We start from the raw sequence: 21,595 nt of genomic DNA on the forward strand, positions 1-21,595 counted from the left end.
GGTTTTGTGACAGGGCCATGAAGGCCTGAATGTAGGGGACCTCAGAGTCCTTCCCAAGTTTACGACAAAAGAGATAGAGCTGCAGGATGGTGTTATAGTTTAGGGATCAATTGAGGGGCCAGACCTCCTGATCCAACAATGAATATTAGCCGTTTCTTTTGAGAGTTTGGGGATCAAATTTAGTCCAGTTTTTAAGAATACATCCCAAAGGTGACTCAGCAGGAATAAAGGGTGTTAGACCCATATCGGATCTTAACCAGGCACAGCGTCTGCCCAAAAGGTGTCCCTAGAGGGAGATGGGCCTCTGTAGTGTCCGCAGGGGACCTGAGGTTGCGCTCTAGACTGGGGCGCCCCAACCCCCAGAATAGAGGACCTCTGGAGGCGTGCTCTGTCTGACAGAGGCCTCCTGACACCCAGCCAACAGGTGTCGGGCTTTGGGTGAACAGCCCAAGAGGAGGGAGTGGAAAGTGGTCTCGGGCCAGCCAGGAAGGGAAACTCACTGGTTTTGTGGTGACTCGACTCGTTTGAAGTACCTGGAGATGTTGGTGGATCAGGATGGGTGGTCCTCAAGGGAGAATGGAAAGGAAAAGGGGATCTCACAGCCTGCCTGGATTCGCCCCAGACGAGCTGCCACTGCCGACTGCACCAGGCGTCGGAAGCGAGGAGTCCCAAGGCTAGGGCCAAAGGGCACTGCCACCTGATCGGGCAGGGACTGTCGATCCGTATGGGGCCAGGTTTTACGTCTGAACAGTCTCCTTGGCCAGGGTGCGCCATCCCGGGTCTCCAGGGACCTCAGACCATCCGCGGTGTTGAAGAGAAGAAGAGACCGTACCCTTTAGGGTGACAGCAAGTCAGAGTCCCGACCTGGAGGGCTTCCGGTCTCGCTGAGGAGTAGCCCCTGCCGGGGACCTTCAGTTGCCCCAATTCAGTAGGCCCAGTAGGCCGATCACTACGTGTTGGAAGACGATCAGAAAAGGCACAGAGAGGAGAGAGAGGCACTCCCCGTAGGGGCCACCAAGATGCCACAGAGTGCAGTGAGGGGGCCGGCAACGAGGGTGGTAAAAGAATTTATTGAGTCAGAAACGAGGGTAGAAAGCGAGATTTATTGGATACACTGCAAGGGAGCAGCGGGTGAGACCAAGAGAGGGTCTGCACCGGGGGGAAAGAATCTGCGCTTCTTTTATGGTCCCTTCTGGTCACCCTTGAGTTAATGTTCCATCCATATGGTGGTTAGGGCTGGGCATGTCTAGCAATGTAGACAATCTGGGCAGTCTTCTTGGAATGCCCACTGCCTTCTTTTTTTGTTGTTTTGTTTTGGTTTTGGTTTTATTTATTTACTTATTTAATGGCTGCGTTGGGTCTTCGTTGCTGCGCACGGGCTTTCTCTAGTTGCGGCGAGCGGGGGCTACTCTTTGTTGCGGTGCGCGGGCTTCTCATTGCTGTGGCTCCTCTTGCTGCGAAGCACGGGTTCTAGGCGTGTGGCCATAATTATTTTATAAAATAATTATGGCTTGTGGGCTCTAGAGCGCGGGCTCAGCAGTTGTGGCACACTGGGCTTAGTTGCTCTGTGGCATGTGAGATCTTCCCGGGCCAGGGCTCGAACCCATGTCCCCTGCACTGGCAGGCAGATTCTTAACCAGTGTGCCACGAGGGAAGTCCCAATATCTAGGTAATATCTTTGTATGGTGAGATATCATAACTAGTCTATCATGGTGATCATTTTGAAATGTATAGAAATATTGAATAAGTATGTTGTTGTGTAACAGGAACTAGCATAGTGTTGTTGTAGGTCAACTACTTCAAAAAGAAACTCACTTATAGAAAAAGAGATCAGATGTGTGGTTACTGGGGCAGGTGGGAATTGGATGAAAGCAGTCAAAGGGTTCAAACTTCCATTTATAAGATAAATAAGTACTAGGGATGTGATGTACAACATGAGAAATAACACTGCTGTAAGTTTTATATGAAAGTTAAGAAAGTAAATCCTGAGTTCTCATCACAAGGAAAAATACTTCTTATTTCTTTAATTTTGTGTCTATACAAGATGATGCATGTTCACTAAACTTATTGTGTTAATCATTTCATGATGTATGTAAGTCAAATCATTATGCTATCTACCTTAAATTTATCCAGTTCTATATGTCAGTTTTATCTCAATAAAACTGGAAGAAAAAAAAAAATGGAATGGCTCAAACCAATCCCAAACTTTCTTTTCCCACTGCCTGCTGTCCGGTCAATTCCTGGCTTCTCCAACCATTCCTTTATATGTTTCATTCATTTCACAAAAACATGAATGCCTACTGTGTTGTTACAAGAGCAGTTGTATCACCTAATCAGCCTGACCCATAAGTTCAGAGGTCTTTTTGAGTGCCAACCTCAGTGTTCTGGGAAAACTGAAGAAGTGATGCAAGTGGTGAACCTAGGTTAGGTGTTTGTGTGTGTGTCTCATTCCAGTGGTCAAGGGCCCCACCCTTCATGACTGTGGGACCAGATGAGAAGACAGAGATGCTTGGTGGAAGCTTGCTAGTCTATCAGCCCTCCCCACAACCTGGACCTTATCTTTGTCTGAAATATATGGCGTTGTTGTTTGACAGGCATCTTTTTAGTAAAAAGTTATGAACCTCTTGTTAGTTGGGATTATTTTTGCTTTTGATCAAAGAGAAAGGATGAAGTAAATACTAATTCTAGAATCTAATGCTTTAACAACAAAGCAGGAGTTAGCAGAGGTGGCCCATGCTGCAGAGATCCAACTAAGGGCCGTGAATGGATATAGGTGACCTATAGGTATATGGATGTAGGTCAGGGAAGGGAGGAGACTCAGGAATGGGACAAGGGATAGAGTTCAGGTCACAGATGGGTCAAAGGTACCATGACTTAGTGACATAAAAAGGTGAAATTCACAAACAGCTGTAAGGGAAACTAGTGGGACAATTGAGGAATGGCAAATATGGGCAACATATTAGGTAAGAGTAGCCTCTCAATTGTTAAATTTCTTGACTGATAATCATATCATGACTGTGTAAGAGAATGTCCTTAATCTTAAGAAATACCGTATAAATATTTAGGCATGTGGGAATATTGAAGTGTAAAGTATGATGATACAACTTACTCCCAAATGGTTCAAGGTATAGAAAAAGCATATGTGACAAAATATCAATATCTGATTAAGTGAAAGGTACATGGGTGTCTGTTGTACTGCTATTCTGTTAACTTTTCTATGGATATGAAAAAAATTTTTAATGTGAAATGTCCTTCTTCTTGGCCCCAGTCACTTGGGGTTGGTGGAGTTTCCCAACCTTTTATCCAGATTGTCTGTCCCCCAGACAACAGACACTGCTCTCGAAAGCCCTTATGCCCTTATATCTCCCCACTATCCCTACCCCCTCATGGACCCAACAGCTCTCCTCCAGGGCTCTCACTGTGCTCTGTAATCACAGAACAAGTTCACTTCATGGCATTCTTCTATTTAGCTTCCTGTTCCCCAGGAGCCTGAGATGTCCTTGGAGACAGTGACTGGGTAGTTCTCCTTTGTGTTCCTTCTAGCATTTGGCATCATGTGTGGCCTACAGGAAGTACATTACAGGTGTAGGGCGTGTTGTGGAAGTAGTGAGTGAGTGAATGGCTCGCTGGAAGCAGAGAGAAACAGAGATGGTTCGTGGAGTTGTGACAAATGAAGGCAAGTAACCTCCAGGCTGGTTGACAGGGACTGAAATGATCAACATGTAAATGGGTGCAGATTCTTGGTGTTTAAGACTCAAAAATGCGGCCTAAGGGACTTCCCTGGTGGTCCAGTGGTTAAGACTGTGCTTCCACTGCAGGGGGCACAGGTTTGATCCCTGGTCGGGGAGCTAAGATCCTGCATACCGCGGGGTGAAGCCAAAAAAAAAAAAAAAAAAGTGTGGCTTGAGCGATGTGTCACCACATGGGAGCTAGAGAAACAATGAAGAGGGTGGACTGAGAGGGGTCAGAGAGGTGAAGAAATCTGGGGCAAGACTGAGTTATCAAATTGGGAAACATCAGAGCAGCATGAGATTAGGGAGACCAAGTATAATCACACAGGACTGAAAGCGGGCAGCTTCCTCTTGAACTCTGGATCACACACAGGACCCGTTTACTTACCGTTTACTAACGACTCCTCCAGGCCCAGCGTTTGCCAGGAAGCACAGGGAGAAAAGAAGACATAGCGCCCGAGCCCTCTGCAGGAGGTGCTACAGATGAGTGTTTAGGGAAGTGCCCTGGGCAGGTTGCAGCATCCTTGGCATCCGAAAGCAGCTCTCCACCTGGGCCCGGGGCAGGCAGAGACCCGAAACGGGGAGAGTGAACCAGGCACGTGGACTGGAGATCAGTGTGACCCTGGGGAGACAGAGGCCCGGGAGGTGGCCCCCGTGGGCGCCACAGGATCTGTGCCCTGAGAGCCGCCCCTGGAAGGGTCTCCTTGGCTTGCAGGGGGCAGGGGCAGCGCAGCCCCCAGGGGCCCTACAGCCCCAGCCCGTGCTTTGTTGTTGCCTTCAGCCCTTTCAGAGGGCGAGGGCTGGGACAGGCGCTGTGTGAGAAGAACGCGGGGTGACCTCAGCCTGACAGGATGAACTCTGCGGAACCTTCTACAAACACGCCCGTCAGCTGGGGAGCTGGCTCCCGCAGAGCTATCAGGTTGTGGGTGGGGCTTGCTTGTTTCGCCCTTTCAGCTCGGGAAGGGACTGAGGGGAACCTCGGTTATCTGTGCTTGTGACACCTCCCAGGTCCCTGCAGGGATTCCTCCTCAGTGACCCATTCACTTGTTCATTCATCTGGTGGTGACTGAGCCCCTGCCTCAAGCCAGGAATTCGGGACTTGGCAATACTGCAGTGGACAGACCACAACGAAAGGGTCTCTGCTCTGATGGTGCTTTACGTTCTGCTGGGAGGCGACAGCTCCAAATAAACTCATACTAAATCGCATTATGTCAGGTGGTGCTAAGTGCTACAAAGTGGAGCACGGGGGGAAGCAGGGGAAGGGCTTGATGACGGCAGGTGGGGACAGGAGGGGGTGATTTTATTTTATCTTTAATTTTTTGGCCGTGCCATGCGGCATGTGGGATCTTAATTCCCCAACCACAGATCAAACCCTTGCCCCCTGCAGCGGAAGTGCATAGTCGTACCCACTGGACCGCCAGAGAAGTCCCAGGAGAGGTGATTTTAGATGGGATGTCCAAAGCCCCTGTGAAAACGTCAGCTCTCGGCCTCTGTTAGTGGTGACCAGAGCCTGAGACCTGCCTGGGGAGCTCTGCCTGTCCCTGGAGGCTGTGACAGGAACCATATGCAAGGCTGAGCAGCTGGCCCTCCGCAGCAGACAGAAAGCGCGCAGAGAACGCGCCAGGAGCAGAGCCTGCCGTGGCCAATGCCCTCACTACCCATCTTCTCCCCTCTCCTTCCTGTGCAGAATCTTGCTCTCCCCCTTTTCTCGCCTTCCAGCTCCCCCACTAAGTTCTGCCCCCACCACCCTTCTGAGACTGCTCTGCCCAAACCCACTGATCACTGACAAATCCCATGGACATTTCTCAGCAGCACTGATACTTTCCCCCTCCCGTTTGAAGCTCTTCTCTCGTTTTCTGGGACATCACCCTCTCCAAGTTCCCTTCCCTCTTCTTTAAAGGCTCCTCTTGCCCTTAAAATGTTAGTGTTTTCTGAGTTCCATACACAGCCTACTTTTTTCACTCAAATCGTACTCCTGGGGTGACTTGCCCCCTCCCAAATCTCTCTGCAGCCCCGATCCCTCTCCTGAGCTCCAGACCCCACCTGTCCAGCTGCTTGCTCTCCTAGAGGAACTGCTCAGAGTGTTCTAACTATTGCCAGGTTGTGAATCCCTTTAGAGAAGGATCTCAAATAATGTATTATTTATTTCCGCAATGCCTGCTGCCCTGCTTGTACCCCATAAGCACTCAAGGCACCCAAAATTACTTCAGTCTTGGCCATAGGCCCTGCCATTTGGGGATTATCTCTAGTCTCTAGCTAGCTATCCTCTCAAAGCCCCATCTCTGGGGGAGTGTAAGCAATGACACTGACACATGGTACTGAGGGATGGCAGAAGACTCATCTGCTTCCTGGGAAAAAGTGGGAAGACTTTGAGACTGTCCCCAGGCAAGGCCCAGCCAGCCTTTGTCAAGAGTCCCCAAAACTAAAGCATTCACGGATACCAGAGAGCAGGCCAAAGGGCACTCTTAGACAGCTGGACAGCCCGACCTGCGCATCCCTGCCCGTGGCCACTGCCCAAAGTCACGCTTCAACATCCTCCACCTACACCAGTGTTCATTTCCTCTCTGACCCCTCAGGCTCCTGCTCTCCTCCACGGGCTGCCAAAGCTGATGGAAAATAGAACTTGTCGCTTCCCTCCTCCAGGTTAAACGTTAAAGGAATCCCCGCCACCTAGAGAAAAGCCCAAACTCCTGGGCAGAGCTTTCAAGGCCCCCCACTAACCCATCCACCCACATCCCCACGCCCCCTTTTATCACCTGCTCCAGGCTCTCCTAAGCCCGCACCCATCTCTGAATCCCCCTCTTTCTGCTAAGCCACAACTTCCTATGCGATGCAATTGCTTGAGAAGCCCAAAGACAGAACGATATTCTGACCCCTATGAAATTCTACCATGCAACTTTTTAAAAACTCCTGTCAGACAATTCCAAATACATGCTAGCCTTCCGACTTTGTGTCCCATGAAAATTTAGTACACAGCTCTCCATCCACGTTACTTAGAGGAATTTTGAGCAAGGTCTGGGACACAGCCCAAGAAATCTCCAGGATGACCCTGATCGATTGTCCTTTGGGTATGATTATTAACTGCTTGAATAATTTAACTCTCCTAATATGTGGCCACCATTCTTTACACTGGCCACAAGCATATTGGGAGACTGATGAAGAACTTGCTGAAGTCAAGCACTCTCCCCATTTCCTGGGCTATCGATCCAGAAACCCAGAAGGGCTAGTCTGATAGGCCCTGTTCTGAATTGTGAACCCATTCTGGTTCCTACCAGTTATTTTGATCAAGCTCAAACACACTTTAGTAACCTACTCTTCCTACCAGATACTGGAACATATCATAAAGCCACAATCAATCAGTGTGCACAGGCAGATCAATGGAGCAGAACACAAGGTCAAGAAATAGACCCAAATATACACGTACAGGAATTTAGAGTGTAGCAAAGGTGGCATTCCAAATCAGGGAAAGGTGGGTTGTTTAATAAATGACATTTGGACAAAACAGTAAAGCCAGATTTGTACCTCATGCCTTACACTATGATAAATTCCAAATGGATGAAAGATTTAAATATAAAAACTAAAATCATAAAAGAATTAATATTATAAAAGGATGGGATCTTAAAAATACTAGAAAAAGAAGTGAGAATCTTCTAACAATCTCAGAATGGTGAGGGCTTTTTAAAAGTATGACTCAAAAACCTAGGAGCTTAAAAGGCTTATTGATAAATGCAATTAATAAAAATAAAAATGTTCAACTTGGCAAAAACCACTATAAGCAGTCTAAAGACACCCTATTACCTCTGGCCTCATCTCCTCTTTTTCAGGCTCCCTGGTCTCCCTGCTTTCCTTCAACACCCCAAGAATGCTCCCACTTCAGGACCTTCTAGTTGCTGTGCCCTTGGCCTGGAAAACTCTTCCCCCAGAACCCCATGGTCTTTCTCCCCCCACCAACTCCTTTGGGTCTTTTCTTTTTTTGGGCACAAGACTCGAGGGATCTTAGTTCCCCAACCAGGGATCAAACCCATGCCCGCAGCAGTGAAAGCGCCAAGTCCTAACCACTGGACTCCTTCGGGTCTTTATTTCACTATCACATTCTCAGCAAGACCTTCCTTGACCACCGTACTTAAAATCCGCATGTGCCCGCGCGCGCGTGCGCACACACGCACACGCAGTAACATGTAGATATATGGGTATTCTCAGTATAATTCTTTCAACTTTTCTTAATGTCTGAAAATTTTCATAATAAAATGTTGAAAAACACCCACACAAACCTATTCCTCTTTCCTTGTTTTCCCACTGGACACGTCACCACCACCTAACATACATTTTACGTATTTATCTACCCACCCCGCTTAAGGGCTGTTCACTGCTCCATCTCCAGTTTGTAAAACAGGTGCCTATTGCTATACCAGTATTAAATTCCTGGTTTTAATATTGTACTATAAACATGTAAGGCCGGGAAAAATGGGGAAGGGGGCTTCGTCACTCCTCTCCCCTCTAGACTTTGCAACCTCCTGTGAATCTATAATTATTTCAAAATATATGTATTGAGAGAGCAGTACCTAGTACATAATTGGTATTCAGTATTTGTCAAATGAATCAACCCCATGACTTACTGAAATTATATGATTTAAGTGATAAAACACTACTACTTGTGTGAAAAAGGGAAGGATTTTCGTATTTGCTTGTGTATGCATACATTATCTCTGGAAGAAAATATGAAACTGCTAATACTTGCTGCTCAGGTAAAAAAAAGTCTGGGTGACTAGAACAGGGGCAAGAAGACTTTTCAACAAACCTTTTGTACGTCTTGAGTTTTGAACCAAGTGAATATATTATCCATTCAGAATACAATTTAAATTAGAAAATTTTCTGTTCCGGCATCTTCCTCAGAGTCAATGTCAACTTTACCTAGCTACAGCTTCCAGGATTCAGGTTCTTTGCATTTTTGAAAAATCACTATTGCAGGAGTTTTCACACCTATGCACCTTTGTCCTTGTGATCCTTAAGCCCCCTCCACCTAAAAAACAAACAGCTATAAAAGACATTTTTTTAAAAAAATAAGGAAATTTGAATACCACGCTGCAGCTGACCCTTGAACAATGAGGATTTCAACTGCATGGGTCCACTTACACACCTTTTTTTTCCAGTTCTAAGTCCTACAGTAATACGTGATCTGAGGTTGGTTGAATCCTCAGATGCAGAACCTTGGATGCAGAGGGCCAACTCTGTTTTGACTGCTTAGAGGGTTGGCATCCCTAACCCCCCACGTTGTCCAAGGGTCAACTGTATATAGTTGGTACTATTGAATTACTGTTGCTTTTCTTAGGTTTGTTAGTGGTATTGTGATTATGTAGAAAATGTCCTTCATCTTCATCTTAGCATCTAAATGCTGAAGAGTTTAGAGGTGAGGGGCCATGCTGTCTGCAACTTTTATGTGATCCAACAACAAAAAAATGTGTACAGATATAAATGTATTGATTACAGAGACATATATGCATGTGTAAATACACGTCTAAACGTAGATACAGACGCAGTTACAGAGATAAAAACTCACATGGCAAAGGTTAATTGGTCAATTCATGGAAGGGTTATTATATACTGTACTGTTCTTTCAACTTTTCTGCAGGTTTAAAATTTTTCAAAATAACAAGTTGAGGGGAAAATTTTTTGACAATTTAAATTTGTACTTTATCTTTGCATAAATGGTATAACTATCCATAATAATTATCTCTTTTAATTTAATTTTTATTTTATATTGAGGTGTAGTTGATTTACAATGTTGTGTTAGTTTCAGGTATACAGCAGAGTGGTTCAGTTATATATATATATATCCATTCTTATTCAGATTCTTTTCCCATATAGGTTATTACAGAATATTGAGTAGAGTTCCCTGTGCTATACAGTAGGTCCTTGTTGGTTATCTATTTTATATATAGTAGTGTGTGTATGTTAATCCCAACGTCCTAATTTATTCTTCCCCCAGCCACCACCTTTCCCCTTTGGTAACCAAAATCTTGGTTTCAAAGTCTGTGAGTCTGTTTCTCTTTTGTAAATAAGTTCATTTGTATCATCTTCCTAAACTCCATGTGTAAGTGATATATATTTGTCTTTCTCTGTCTGACTTCACTTAGAATGATAATCTCTGGGTCCATCCATGTTGCTGCAAATGGCATTATTTCATTTCTTTTTATGGCTGAGTAATATTCCATTGTATATATGTACCACATCTTCTTTATCCACTCCTCTGTCAATGGACATTTAGGTTGCTTCCATGTCTGGCTATTGTAAATACTGCTGCAGTGAACATTGGAGTGCATGTATCTTTTTTTTTTTTCAATTTTTTGGCAGCATTGGGTCTTTGTTTTGTGCGTGGACTTTCTCTAGGTGTAGCAAACTGGGGCTACTCTTCGTTGCGGTGCACGGGCTTCTCATTGTGGTGGCTTCTCTTCTTGTGGAGCATGGGCTCCAGGTGCGTGGGCTACAGTAGTTGCAGCATGCGGACTCAGCAGTTGTGGCTCGCAGTCTCTAGAGCGCAGGCTCAGTGGTTGTGGCGCACGGGTTTAGCTGCTCCATGGCATGTGGGATCTTCCCAGACCAGGGATCAAACCCATGTCTCCTGAATTGGCAGGCGGATTCTTATCCACTGCACCACCAGGGAAGTCCCACATGTATCCTTTTGAATTATGGTTTTCTCCAGATACGTGCCCAAGAGTGGGAATGCTGGATAATATTGTAGTTCTATTTTTAGTTTTTTAAGGAACCCCTCCATACTGTTCTCCATAGTAGTTGTACCAATTTACATTCCCACCAATAGTGTAGGAGGGTTCCCTTTTCTCCGTACCCTCTCCAGCATTTATTGTTTGTAGATTTTTTAAAATTTATTTATTTATTCGGCTGTGCCAGGTCTTAGTTGCAGCACGCAGGATCTTCACTGCAGCATGTGGGATCTTTATAGTTGTGACATGTGAGATCTTTAGTTGTGGCATGTGGGATCTCTTAGTTGCAGCATGCGGGCTCTTAGTTGCATCATGTGGGATCTAGTTCCCAAAACCCGAGCCCCCTGCATTGGGAGCATGGACTCTTAACCACTGGACCACCAGGGAAGTCCCTGTTTGTAGATTTTTTGATGATGGCCATTCTGACCGGTGTGAGGTGATGCCTCATTGTAGTTTTGATTTGCATTTCTCTAATAATTAGTGATGTTGAGCATCTTTTCATGTGCCTCTTGGCCATCTGTATGTCTTCTTTGGAAAAATGTCTATTTAGATCCTCTGCCCATTTTTTTTTTTTTTTTGGTGGTACACGGGCCTCTCACTTTTGTGGCCTCTCCCATTGCAGAGCACAGGCTCTGGACACGCAGGCTCAGCGGCCATGGCTCACGGGCGCAGCCGCTCCGTGGCATGTGGGATCTTCCCAGACCGGGGCATGAACCCGTGTCCCCTGCATCAGCAAGCGTACTCTCAACCACTGCGCCACCAGGGAAGCCCCCTCTGCCCATTTTTTGATTGGGTTGTTTGTTTTGTTTTTTTCGTTGTTGTTGTTCTTTTTTATTTTTTCTGATATTGAGCTTCATGAGCTGTTTGAATATTGTGGAGATTAATCTTTTGTTGGTTGCTTTGTTGGCAAATATTTTCTCCCATTCTGTGGGTTGTCTTTTCATTTTGTTTATGGTTTCCTTTGCTGAGCAATAGCTTTTAAGTTTCATTAGATCCCATTTGTTTATTTTTGTTCTTATTTCCATTACTCTATGAGGTAGATCCAAAAAGATCTTGCTGTGATTCATGTCAGAGTGTTCTGCCTCTGTTTTCCTCTAAGGGTTTTACAGTATCTCGTGTTACATTTAGGTCTTTAATCCATTTTGAGTTTATTTTTGTGTATGGTGTTAGAGAACGTTCTAATTTCATTCTTTTACATGTACCTGTCCAGTTTTCCCAGCACCATTTACTGAAGAGACCATCTTTTCTCCATTGTATATTCTTTCCTCCTTTGTCATAGGTTAATTGACCACAGGTGCATGGGTTTATCTCTGGGCTCTCTATCCTGTTCCATTGATCTATATTTCTGTTTTTGTGCCAGCATCATACTGTCTTGATTACTGTAGTTTTGTACTATAGTTCAAAGTCAGGGAGCCTGATTTCTCCAGCTCCATTTTTCTTTCTCAGAATTGCTTTGGCTATTCAAGGTCTTTTGTGTTTCCATACAAATTTTAAAATTTTTGTTCTAGTTCTGTGGAAAATGCCATTGGTAATTTGATAGGGATTGCATTGACTCTGTAGATTGCCTTGGGTGGTATAGTCATTTTGATAATATTGATTCTTCCAATCCAGGAACATAGTATATCCTTCCATCTGTTTGTGTCATCTTTGATTTCTTTCATCAGCATCTTATAGTTTTCAGAGTACAGGTATTTTGCCTCCTTAGGTAGGTTTATTCCTAGGTATTTTATTCTTTTGGGTGTGACAGTAAATGGGATTGTTTCCTTAATTTCTCTTTCTGATCTTTGATTGCTAGTATATAGAAATGCAACAGATTTCTGTGTATTAATTTTGTATTCTGTAACCTTACCAAATTCATTGATGAGCTCTAGTAGTTTTCTGGTAGCATCTTTAGGATTTTCTATGGATAATATCATGTCATCTGCAAACAGTGACAGTTTTACTTCTTTTTTTCCAATTTGGATTCCTTTTATCTCTTTATTTCTCCCTGATTGCCATGGCTAGGACTTCCAAAACTATGCTGAATAAAAGTGGCAAGAGTGGACATCCTTGTCTTGTTCCTGATCTTAGAGGAAATGCTTTCAGCTTTTCACCATTGAGTATGATGTTAGCTGTGAGTTTGTCATATATGGCCTTTATTATGTTGAGGTAGGTTCCCTCTATGTCCACTATCTGGAGAGTTTTTTTTTTTTATCATAAATGGGTGCTGAATTTTGTCAAAAGCTCTTTCTGCATCTACTGAGATGATCGTATGGTTTTTATTCTTCAATTTGTTAATGTGGTGTATCACACTGATTGATTTGTGAATACTGAAAAATCATTGCATCCCTGGGATAAATGCCACTTGATTGTGGTGTATGATCCTTTTAATGTATTGTTGGATTCGGTTTGCCAGTATTTTGTTGAGAATTTTTGCGTCTATGTTCATCAGTGTTATTGGCCTGTAATTTTCTTTTTTTGTGGTATCTTTGGTTTTGGTATCAGGGTGATGGTGGCCTCAGAAAATGAGTTTGGGAGTGTTCCTCTGCAATTTTTTGGAATAGTTGCAGAAGGATAGGTGTTAACTCGTCTCTAAATGTTTGATAGAATTCGCCTGTGAAGTCATCTGGTCCTGGACTTTTGCTTGTTGGAAGTTTTTAAATCACAGTTTCAATTTCAGTACATGTGATTGGTCTGTTCATATTTTCTATTTCTTCTTGGTTCAGTCTTGGAAGATTGTACCTTTCTAAGAATTTGTCCATTTCTTCTAGGTTGTCCATTTTACTGGCATATAGTTGCTTGTAGTAGTCTCTTGTGATCCTTTGTATTTCTGTGGTGTCAGTTGTAATTTCTTTTTCATTTCTAATTTTACCGATTTGAGCCCTTTCCCTTTTTTTCTTGATGAGTCTGGGTGAAGGTTTATCAATTTTGTGTATCTTTTCAAAGAACATTTTTTAGTTCCATTGATCTTTTCTATTGTTTTCTTCATCTCTATTTCATTTATTTCTTCTCTGATCTTTATGATTTCTTTCCTTCTACTAACTTTGGGTTTTGTTCTTCTTCCTCTAGTTGCTTTAGGGGTAAGGTTAGGTTGTTTATTTGAGATTTTTCTTGTTTCCTGAGGTAAGATTGTATTGCTATAAACTTCCTTCTTAGAACTGCTTTTGCTATGTCCCAAAGGTTTTGGATCGTTGTGTTTTCGTTTTCATTTGTCTCTAGGTATTTAATTTCCTCTTTGACTTCTGTGGTGATCCACTGGTTGTTTGGTAACATATTGTTCAGCCTCCACGTGTTTGTGTTTTTTTTGCAGTTTTTTTCTTATAGTTGATTTCTAATCTCATAGCTTTGTGGTCAAAAAGATGCCTGATACAATTTCAATTTTCTTTTATAAGTTTATTTATTTATTTTTGGCTGCGTTGGGTCTTTGTTGCTGCATGCGAGCTTTCTCTAGTTGCGGCAAGCGGGGGCTACTCTTCGTTGTTGTGCACAGGCTTCTCACTGTGGTGGCTTCTCTTGTTGCGGAGCACAGGCTCTAGGCATGTGGGCTTCAGTAGTTGTGGCACGCGGGCTCAGTAGTTGTGGCTTGTGGGCTCCAGAGCGCAGGCTCAGTAGTTGTGGTGCACGGGCTTAGTTGCTCCGTGGCATGTGGGATCCTCCCCGACTAGGGCTCAAACCCGTGTCCCCTGCATTGGCAGGCGGATTCTTAACCACTACACCACCAGGGAAGTCCTATTTCAATTTTCTTAAATGTACTGCGGTCTGCCCTGTGGCCAGCATGTGATCAATCCCAGAGAATGTTCCATGTGCAGTTGAGAAGAATACGTATTCTGCTGCTTTCAGATGGAATGTTCTATAAATATCAATTAAGTCCATCTGGTCTAATGTGTCATTTAAGACCTGTGTTTCCTGGGGCTTCCCTGGTGGCGCAGTGGTTGAGAGTCCGCCTGCCGATGCAGGGGACATGGGTTCGTGCCCCGGTCTGGGAAGATCCCACATGCCGCGGAGCAGCTGGGCCCGTGAGCCATGGCCGCTGAGCCTGCGCATCCGGAGCCTGTGCTCCGCAACGGGAGAGGCCACAACAGTGAGAGGCCTGCGTACCGCCAAAAAAAAAAAAAAAAAAAAAAGACCTGTGTTTCCTTATTGATTTTCTGTCTGGATGGTCTGTCCATTGATGTAAGTGGGGTGTTAAAGTCCCCCACTATTACTGTTACTGTCAATTTCTCCTTTTATGGATGTTAGCATTTGCCTTATATATTGAGGTGCTGCTATATTGGGTGCATGTATATTTATGATTGTTATATCTTCTTCTTGGATTGATCCCTTGATCATTATGTAGTGTTCTTCTTTGTCTCTTGTAACAGTCTTTATTTTAAAGTCTATTTTGTCTGATATGAGTATTGCTGCTCAAGCTTTTGACTTCCATTTGCATGAAATATCTTTTTCCATCCCCTCACTTTCAGTCTGTATGTGTCCCTAGATCTGAAGTGGGCCTCTTGTAGACAGCATATACGGGTCTTGTTTTTCTTAATCCATTCAGCCAGTCTATGTCCTTTGGTTGGAGCATTTAATCCATTTACATTTGAGGTAATTATCGATATGTATGTTCTTATTGCCATTTTGTTAATTGTTAGGATTTGGTTTCTAAGTCTTTTTTCTTCCCTTCCTCTTTCATTCTCTTCTCTTGGTATTCGATGACTATCTTTAGAGTTGTGTTTGGATTGCTTTTTCTTTTTTGTGTGTGTTATCTATTGTAGATTTTTTATTTGCAGTTACCATGAGGTTTTGATACAGAAGTCTGTATATATACAGGATTGTTTGAAGTTACCGGTCTCTTAATTTCAAATGCATATCCAGTATCCTGCATTTGTGCTCTCCTCTTTTCAAAATTGCTGTTTTTGATATCATATTTGTGTGTGGATGATTTCCTACCTTTACTATACTCTTGACTTTATGATTTGTAATTTTGTTTCTGATTATGACCTTTCCTTCTCCACCTAGAGAAGTTCCTTTAGCATTTGTTGTAAAGCTGGTTTGGTGGTGCTGAATTCTCTTAGTGTTTGCTTGTCTGTAAAGCTTTTGATTTCTCTGTTGAAACTGAACGAGAGCCTTGCTGGGTCAAGTTTTCCTGGTTGTAGGTTTTTCCCTTTCATCGCTAAATATATTGTGCTGTTTCCTTATGGCCTGCAGGGTTTGTGCTGAAAATTCAGCTGATAACCATATGGGGATTCCCTTGTATGTTATTTGCTGCTTTTTCTTTATTGCTTTTAATATTTTCTCTGTCTTTAGTTTTCGTCAGTTTGATTAATATGCGTCTTGGCATGTTCCTCCTTAGGTTTATTCTGTATGGGACTCTCTGCGCTTCCTGGACGTGAGTGTTTCCTTTCCCATGTTAGGGAAGTTTTCAGCTATCTCTTCAAATATTTTCTCAGGCCCTTTCTCTCTTCTCCTTCTGGGACCCCTATAATGTAAATGTTGGTGCATTTAATGTTGTCCCAGAGGCCTCTTAGACTGTCCTCGTTTCTTTTCATTCTTTTTTCTTTATTCTGTTCTGCAGCAGTGATTTCCACCAATGTCTTCCAACTCACATATTTGTTCTGCCTCATTTATTCTGCTATTGATGCCCTCTAGTGTATTTTTCATTTCAGTTATTGTATTGTTCGTCTGTTCTTTAAATCTTCTAGCTCCTTGTTCTTTAAATCTTCTAGCTCCTTGTTAAACATTTCTTGTATCTTCTTGGTCTGTGCTTCCATTCTTTTTCTGAGATCTTGCATCATCTTTACTCTCATTCTCTGAATTCTTTTTCAGGCAGATTGCCTATCTCCACTTCACTTAGGTGTTCTTCTGGGGTTTTATCTTGTTCCTTCATCTGGAACATATTTCTCTGCTGTCTCATTTTGTCTGACTTTCTGTGTCTGTGGTCTCCGTTTCAGGCTGCAGACTTGAAGTTCCTTATCCTTCTGGTGTCTGCCCCTGATGGGTGAGGTTGGTCCAGGGGCTTGTGTAGGATTCCTGGTGGGAGGGACTGGTGCCTGCCCACTAGTGGGTGGAGCTGGATCTTGGCCCTCTGGTGGACAGGGCCATTTCAAGGGGTGTGTTTAGAGGCAGCTGTGTGCTCAGGACGTCTTTAGGCAGCCTGTCTGCTGATGGCTGGGGCTGGCTTCCGACACTGTTGGTTGTTTGGCCTGGGAGCCTGCAGGCTGTTGAGTGGGGCTAGGTCTCCATGCCAAAATGGCAACCTCTGGGAGAGCTCACATCAATGAATATTCCCTGGGGCCTCTGCCACCAGTGTCCTTGCCCACACAGTGAGCCACAGCCAACCCCCACCTCCCCAGGAGACCCTCCAAGACCCGCAGGTAGGTCTGGCCCCGGCTCCTAAGGAGGTCACTGCCTTGCCCTGGGTACCAGTGCATGCGAAACCCTGTGTGTGCCCTCCAAGAATGGAGTCTCTGTTTCTCCCAGTCCTGTGTAGCTCCTGCACTCAAGGCCCACTGGCCTTCAAAGCCAAATGCTCTAGTGGCTCCTCCTCCCGAGGCCAGACCCCCAGGCTGGGGAGCTTGACATGGGGCTCAGAACGCTCACTCCTGTGAGAGAACCTCTTCAATATAATTATTTTCCAGCTTGTAGGTTGCCCACCTGGTGGGTATGGGATTTGGTATCACGAAAGCACCCCTCCCACCGCCTTGTTGTGCTTCTTCTTTGTCTTTGGATGTAGATTATCTTTTTTGGTAGGTTCCAGTCTTTTTTGTCGATGATTATTCAGCTGTAAGTGGTGATTTTGGTGTTTTCCTGTGAGGGGGTGAACTCAAGTTCCTACTCCGCCATCTTGTCTCCTTCCAAGGGGGTGGAAAATTTTTTTAAACGCCTACTAATCTTCCAAAAATTGGCACAAATGTCACTTCTCAAAGAGGCCCTTCAGGATACAGGCAGTTGGGAAGTCACCACCCTTTCTGCATTTCCAAGGCACTTTACTCATGTTCACAGACTGAAAAAAACCATGAGGCATCTACCTCAAGCCCATAAACCTCAATACCCTCTCACATACACAACTCTGGGTGATGCTCACATGTGCATCCCAACAAGTCCTAGAATATATATAGTCTATAAATGCTTAAAGGGATCAGACACTGGCTGGGAAATGTCCAAATCTCAAGAGTGAGTAGGAAGGCTAGAGGTGAGCTTGTCAAATTCCTGCCAGGGAGGTGTTGGGCGGGGATGTTGTCACTGGAAGGACCAGTCCCAGAACAGAGCTTATCCCCCATATCCCCGATGGATGCCCCTATAATTTAAGACACCCAAGTTCCCAGTTCAGAGAAGTCAATGATTAAACTCCTCTGTACCTTATCGTAATTTTCTAAAGTTCCATCACAGTCACTTAGCCTGCTCTTTGAGACCAAGGGGCTGTGTGTATACACAGGTTCACTCACTAGGACACTTAATCCCATAAATTTCCCACATACTCCCACACCTGGATTACTCACAGAAGCAGGGCTACTTCCTTCTTCTCCTTCTCCAGGCAACCCAGCACACACTTAGCATCAGCAAGAGCACCAGGCAAAAATTCAACACTTTTGACACTGACTTGCTGAGCAACAGGACAGGCTGTTACCCCTGTAAGTCAATGGCTCCTCTTCTGGACGGTGGAGCTAACAGGACAGCCATGGACACGTCTGGGAAACACTATGGGTACAGGACAAGCCCAGCTGGGGACACTGTGGTGGCAAAAGGCAGAAGCAGCAGTCGCTATCCAAGGACATAACTTTATTGGAAACGAAGAGTGAGAGGTGTGGGAGAGGGCTAGGAATCAGGCTCTGTGGCAGGTGGTGGCTTCTCATCATCAGGGGGGCAATCAATGAAGTCAGCCAGCATGGCAGCTGTGTCATCCTGCTCCTTTGAGGGACAAAGACATCAAATCCAAAACAGTCACACACACACACACACACACTGAAGAGTGGGTCAGGCTGCGCAAGCAGCCAGCACCACTTCTCCCCGCCCGGCCCGCTCACCTTTTCCTGGAGAGCTGCTGCCTCTGCCTCTGTCTCCATCTCTTCTGCTGCAGATGCCTCTGGTGGGGTTGGTACCTTGTCACCCCCACCCTCAGCCCCCTCTTCCAGCAGGGTTGGGGGCACAGAGGGCTCCTCTTCAACAAGCTCCTGAGGAGGTGGCACTGCAGGGGGGCTCCCCCCTTCCCTCTCCACCTCCCCCTGGGAGGGGAGCACCTCAGGGGCCAGTGTGGGGGCCGTCTCGGCCCCAGGCCCCTCCTCAGCCCCCGGCTCCTCCACTTCCAGCAGCAGCCCGGGTTCCGGTTCTGGCTGCGGCTGCACCTTGGGGGATGCGGCGGGGGGCAGAGCTGGAGGCAGGCTTGGGGGTGCAGGCCCTCCTTCTTCCACCTCCCCGCCCGCCGGGCCGAACTCCACCTCTTCCACCTCTTCCTCCTCGTCCTCGTCCTCTTCTTCCTCCTCTAACTCACCTTCTTCTTCCTCAAACTCCTCCTCAAACTCTTCTTCCTCTTCTTCCTCCTCCTCAAAATACTCTTCCTCTTCCTCCTCCTCCTCCTCCTCCTCAAAATCCTCCTCGTCCTCGTCTTCCTCGTCGTCGTCCTCCTCCTCCTCACTGCTGTTGATGTTAATAACTGTCAAATCTTCTTCTAGGGCTGGGGGTCCTCCGCCACTGGGAGTCCCTTCAGGGACCAGCTGGGGTGGTGGGAGTGCCACAGGGCCAGGAACAGGAGGGGGAGGCGGCGGAGGGAGAGGCCCCGGGGCCGCAGGCAGCTCTTCTGGCTCCTCCTTGGCTGGCACAGGAGGGGAGGCTGTTGGGGGCCCAACCGGGGCTGCAGGCGGGGGTGTGGTACCCGAGGGGGGTGGGGGTGGCAGGGGTGGCAGCCCCTCAGGCACGATCACCACACTGTCATCAGAGTCGCTTTCCAAGGAAATCTCCACATCGGACGCCTCCTCCTTATCATAGTGGACAAAGGCTGGTCTGGGCACCCTTCCCCCAAAAGTCTCATCTGGGGGTATAGTAGGTGGAGGAGTGCCACTAGGGGCAAGGACAGCATCCTCGTTTGAGCCTGCCCGGTGGTTCTCAGGGCCAGGAAGGAGCCGGGGGGATACAGACACCAGGCCTGGGACGGAGAGGCCTAAGTGGTTGGCTGTGGCTGGAGGTCCAGGGCGTGCTGGGGGCATGGGGCCCACTGAGGGCATGGGGCCCGCTGGGGGCACAGGGCCTGGGGAAGGCATGGGGCCTGCTGAGGGCATGGGGCCCACCGAGGGCATGGGACCCACAGAGGGCATGGGGCCTGGGGGATGAAAAGCTGGAGCCCTGAACGGAGATGGAGCCTCAGGAGGGGGAACTGGGGCAGGGGTGGGGCAGGCAGGGCCCATGGTCTGCAGGGGAGGAACCCGGGGATGGGTCAGAGCTGCACAGGTCACCAGTGCTTCTGAGCAGAAAGCAGAGACCTGAGGAGGGAAAAAAGGGCGAAAGCAAGCATCAGGGATATGGGCCTTCACGAAACCAGGGAGGGAATGCCGACCAGCATCAGAAACGAGAATCCAGGAACCCACGAGGTGGATTTGGCCACACTCCGCAGTTACCTCAAGGCTGTCTTCTCTCTGGCCCAGGGAGAAGGCCTGCAGGGCACAGGCGAGAGGAGGCGGGCAGCGAGGAGAAGGCGCCAGCAGCAGAGCCAGCAGCAGGCGGTAGAGTTCCCGGCGGCAGCGCGAGCTGGTATACGGGGAGCTGCCTAGGACCTCGCCCTGCTGGACGCCCATGACCAGTGGGAGGACCAGATCATGCAGTCTCTGAAAAGGACAGAGAGCACACATTGAGACGACACCACGACGAGCCAACCCTTCTCCGGGGCCTACTCCCTGGTGTGAATGAGCCCCCGACAGGTACAGAGCAGTGGCTCCTCCCCACCTCCGTGGGGACCAGGCTCCACTCACCCTGTGAGTCTCCTCCTTGATGAGAGGCCCGCACATGAGGACGGTCCGGCTGAGGCCTGGGGAAGGAGACCAGTATGTCAGAGGCGGGCGGCTACACGATGACGAGCCAGGGCTTCTGAAGCACATGGCCCCAGCTGAGCACCCCACTCTGCCATGGCCCACCTCAGGCAAGTCACGTAACTCCTTTAAGTTTGTTTTCTCAACTATAAAATGGGGATCCTAAACGTATCCCTACTACCTAAGCTGTTGACAACATTATGTAAACGAGACAGATGATGGAGGTACAACATTATAAATGCGCGTTTACGTATTTGGGGAGAGCTGGCACTTCCCTTCACACGGGGGGTGGGGGGCTGGAGGGCAGTGAAATACACAGGACCCAAAAGAAAGTCACTTCTGCATCCAGATTAGCAACTCAGAAGCAGGAAGCCCCACTGAGCAGCCCGCCTGGGGAGTGTGAGCTCCACAGCCCAGGGATTTTGTCCTCTTCCCAGCCCTGCCCTCTTGTACTAGAACAGCACTTGGCACGTACAGGGGATGCACGAACAAAGATAGCTGAGACCCTGGAGGGGTGGTGTCAACACCAGCACTCCACCTAACAACAGGACCCAAGATTCCACCTGCAGCCCTGGGGGTGGCGTAGCTTCGCCACAGGCTCTTAGCTGGGTCTGCATTTTTTCTACACCCTCCACCTCAACGACTGGTTTGGGGCTATCACCCCAGGCCATCCCAGTGCGCTGAGGCGCAGGGCACAGGCCTCACCCACCTCTCAGCGCAGCTGCACACACGTCACTGTTGGCATTGCTGTCCCCTTTCCGGTGGCTGGGCGGGGCCAGAGCCTCCCCCATGTCCAGCTTTAGCTTCTTGGGGGCGCTGGGCTTCCCGGTCTGCAAACCCCCATCAGGGCTCCCCCGGGGACTGCGCAGCTGGCGGGGGAGGGGAACATAAATCACACACACAGGCCAACAGGAAGGCAGGACAGTCAGAAGGCAGTGTCTGGTGGCGAGGCTGGTGAGGACAAGGGGCGCAGGATGGGGTCCCGGGACAGGGGCAGAGGCCTCACTCACTTTGAGGGCATCAGCCGGCGGGGAGATGTCACTGAGCAGGTGGGTGAGCAGGGCCTCACCCGAGGCTCCCCCCTGAAGCACTCCTGCCGAGGCCCCACACACCTGCACCCACAGCTCCAGGACAGTGTACACCTTGGTCCGCATAGTGCTGTGGGAGGAGC

The 21,595-nt window shown here is 47.1% G+C and overlaps 1 protein-coding gene across 9 annotated transcripts in view; it reads right to left on the reverse strand.

Moving 5' to 3' along the window:
* Positions 1-18,172: 18,172 nt before the first annotated feature.
* Positions 18,173-21,595, reverse strand: part of PELP1 (proline, glutamate and leucine rich protein 1) — a 46,026-nt gene continuing 42,603 nt past the window's right edge. For 6 of the 9 annotated variants that reach the window (XM_060132995.1, XM_060132997.1, XM_060132993.1 and 3 more), the window contains 5 exons: positions 21,435-21,582; positions 21,134-21,293; positions 20,368-20,423; positions 18,433-20,223; positions 18,173-18,316 (listed from right to left, as the gene is read on the reverse strand). In XM_060132995.1, the coding sequence (XP_059988978.1) occupies positions 18,224-18,316; positions 18,433-20,223; positions 20,368-20,423; positions 21,134-21,293; positions 21,435-21,582 (2,248 nt within the window). In that variant the 3' untranslated portion in view covers positions 18,173-18,223. The remainder of the gene's footprint in view (positions 18,317-18,432; positions 20,224-20,367; positions 20,424-21,133; positions 21,294-21,434; positions 21,583-21,595) is intronic. The other 3 variants (XM_060132999.1, XM_060132992.1, XM_060132991.1) reach the window with 3 other exon arrangements.

Source organism: Lagenorhynchus albirostris, chromosome 20 (assembly GCF_949774975.1).
Source record: "Lagenorhynchus albirostris chromosome 20, mLagAlb1.1, whole genome shotgun sequence".
Classification (NCBI taxonomy): domain Eukaryota; kingdom Metazoa; phylum Chordata; class Mammalia; order Artiodactyla; family Delphinidae; genus Lagenorhynchus; species Lagenorhynchus albirostris.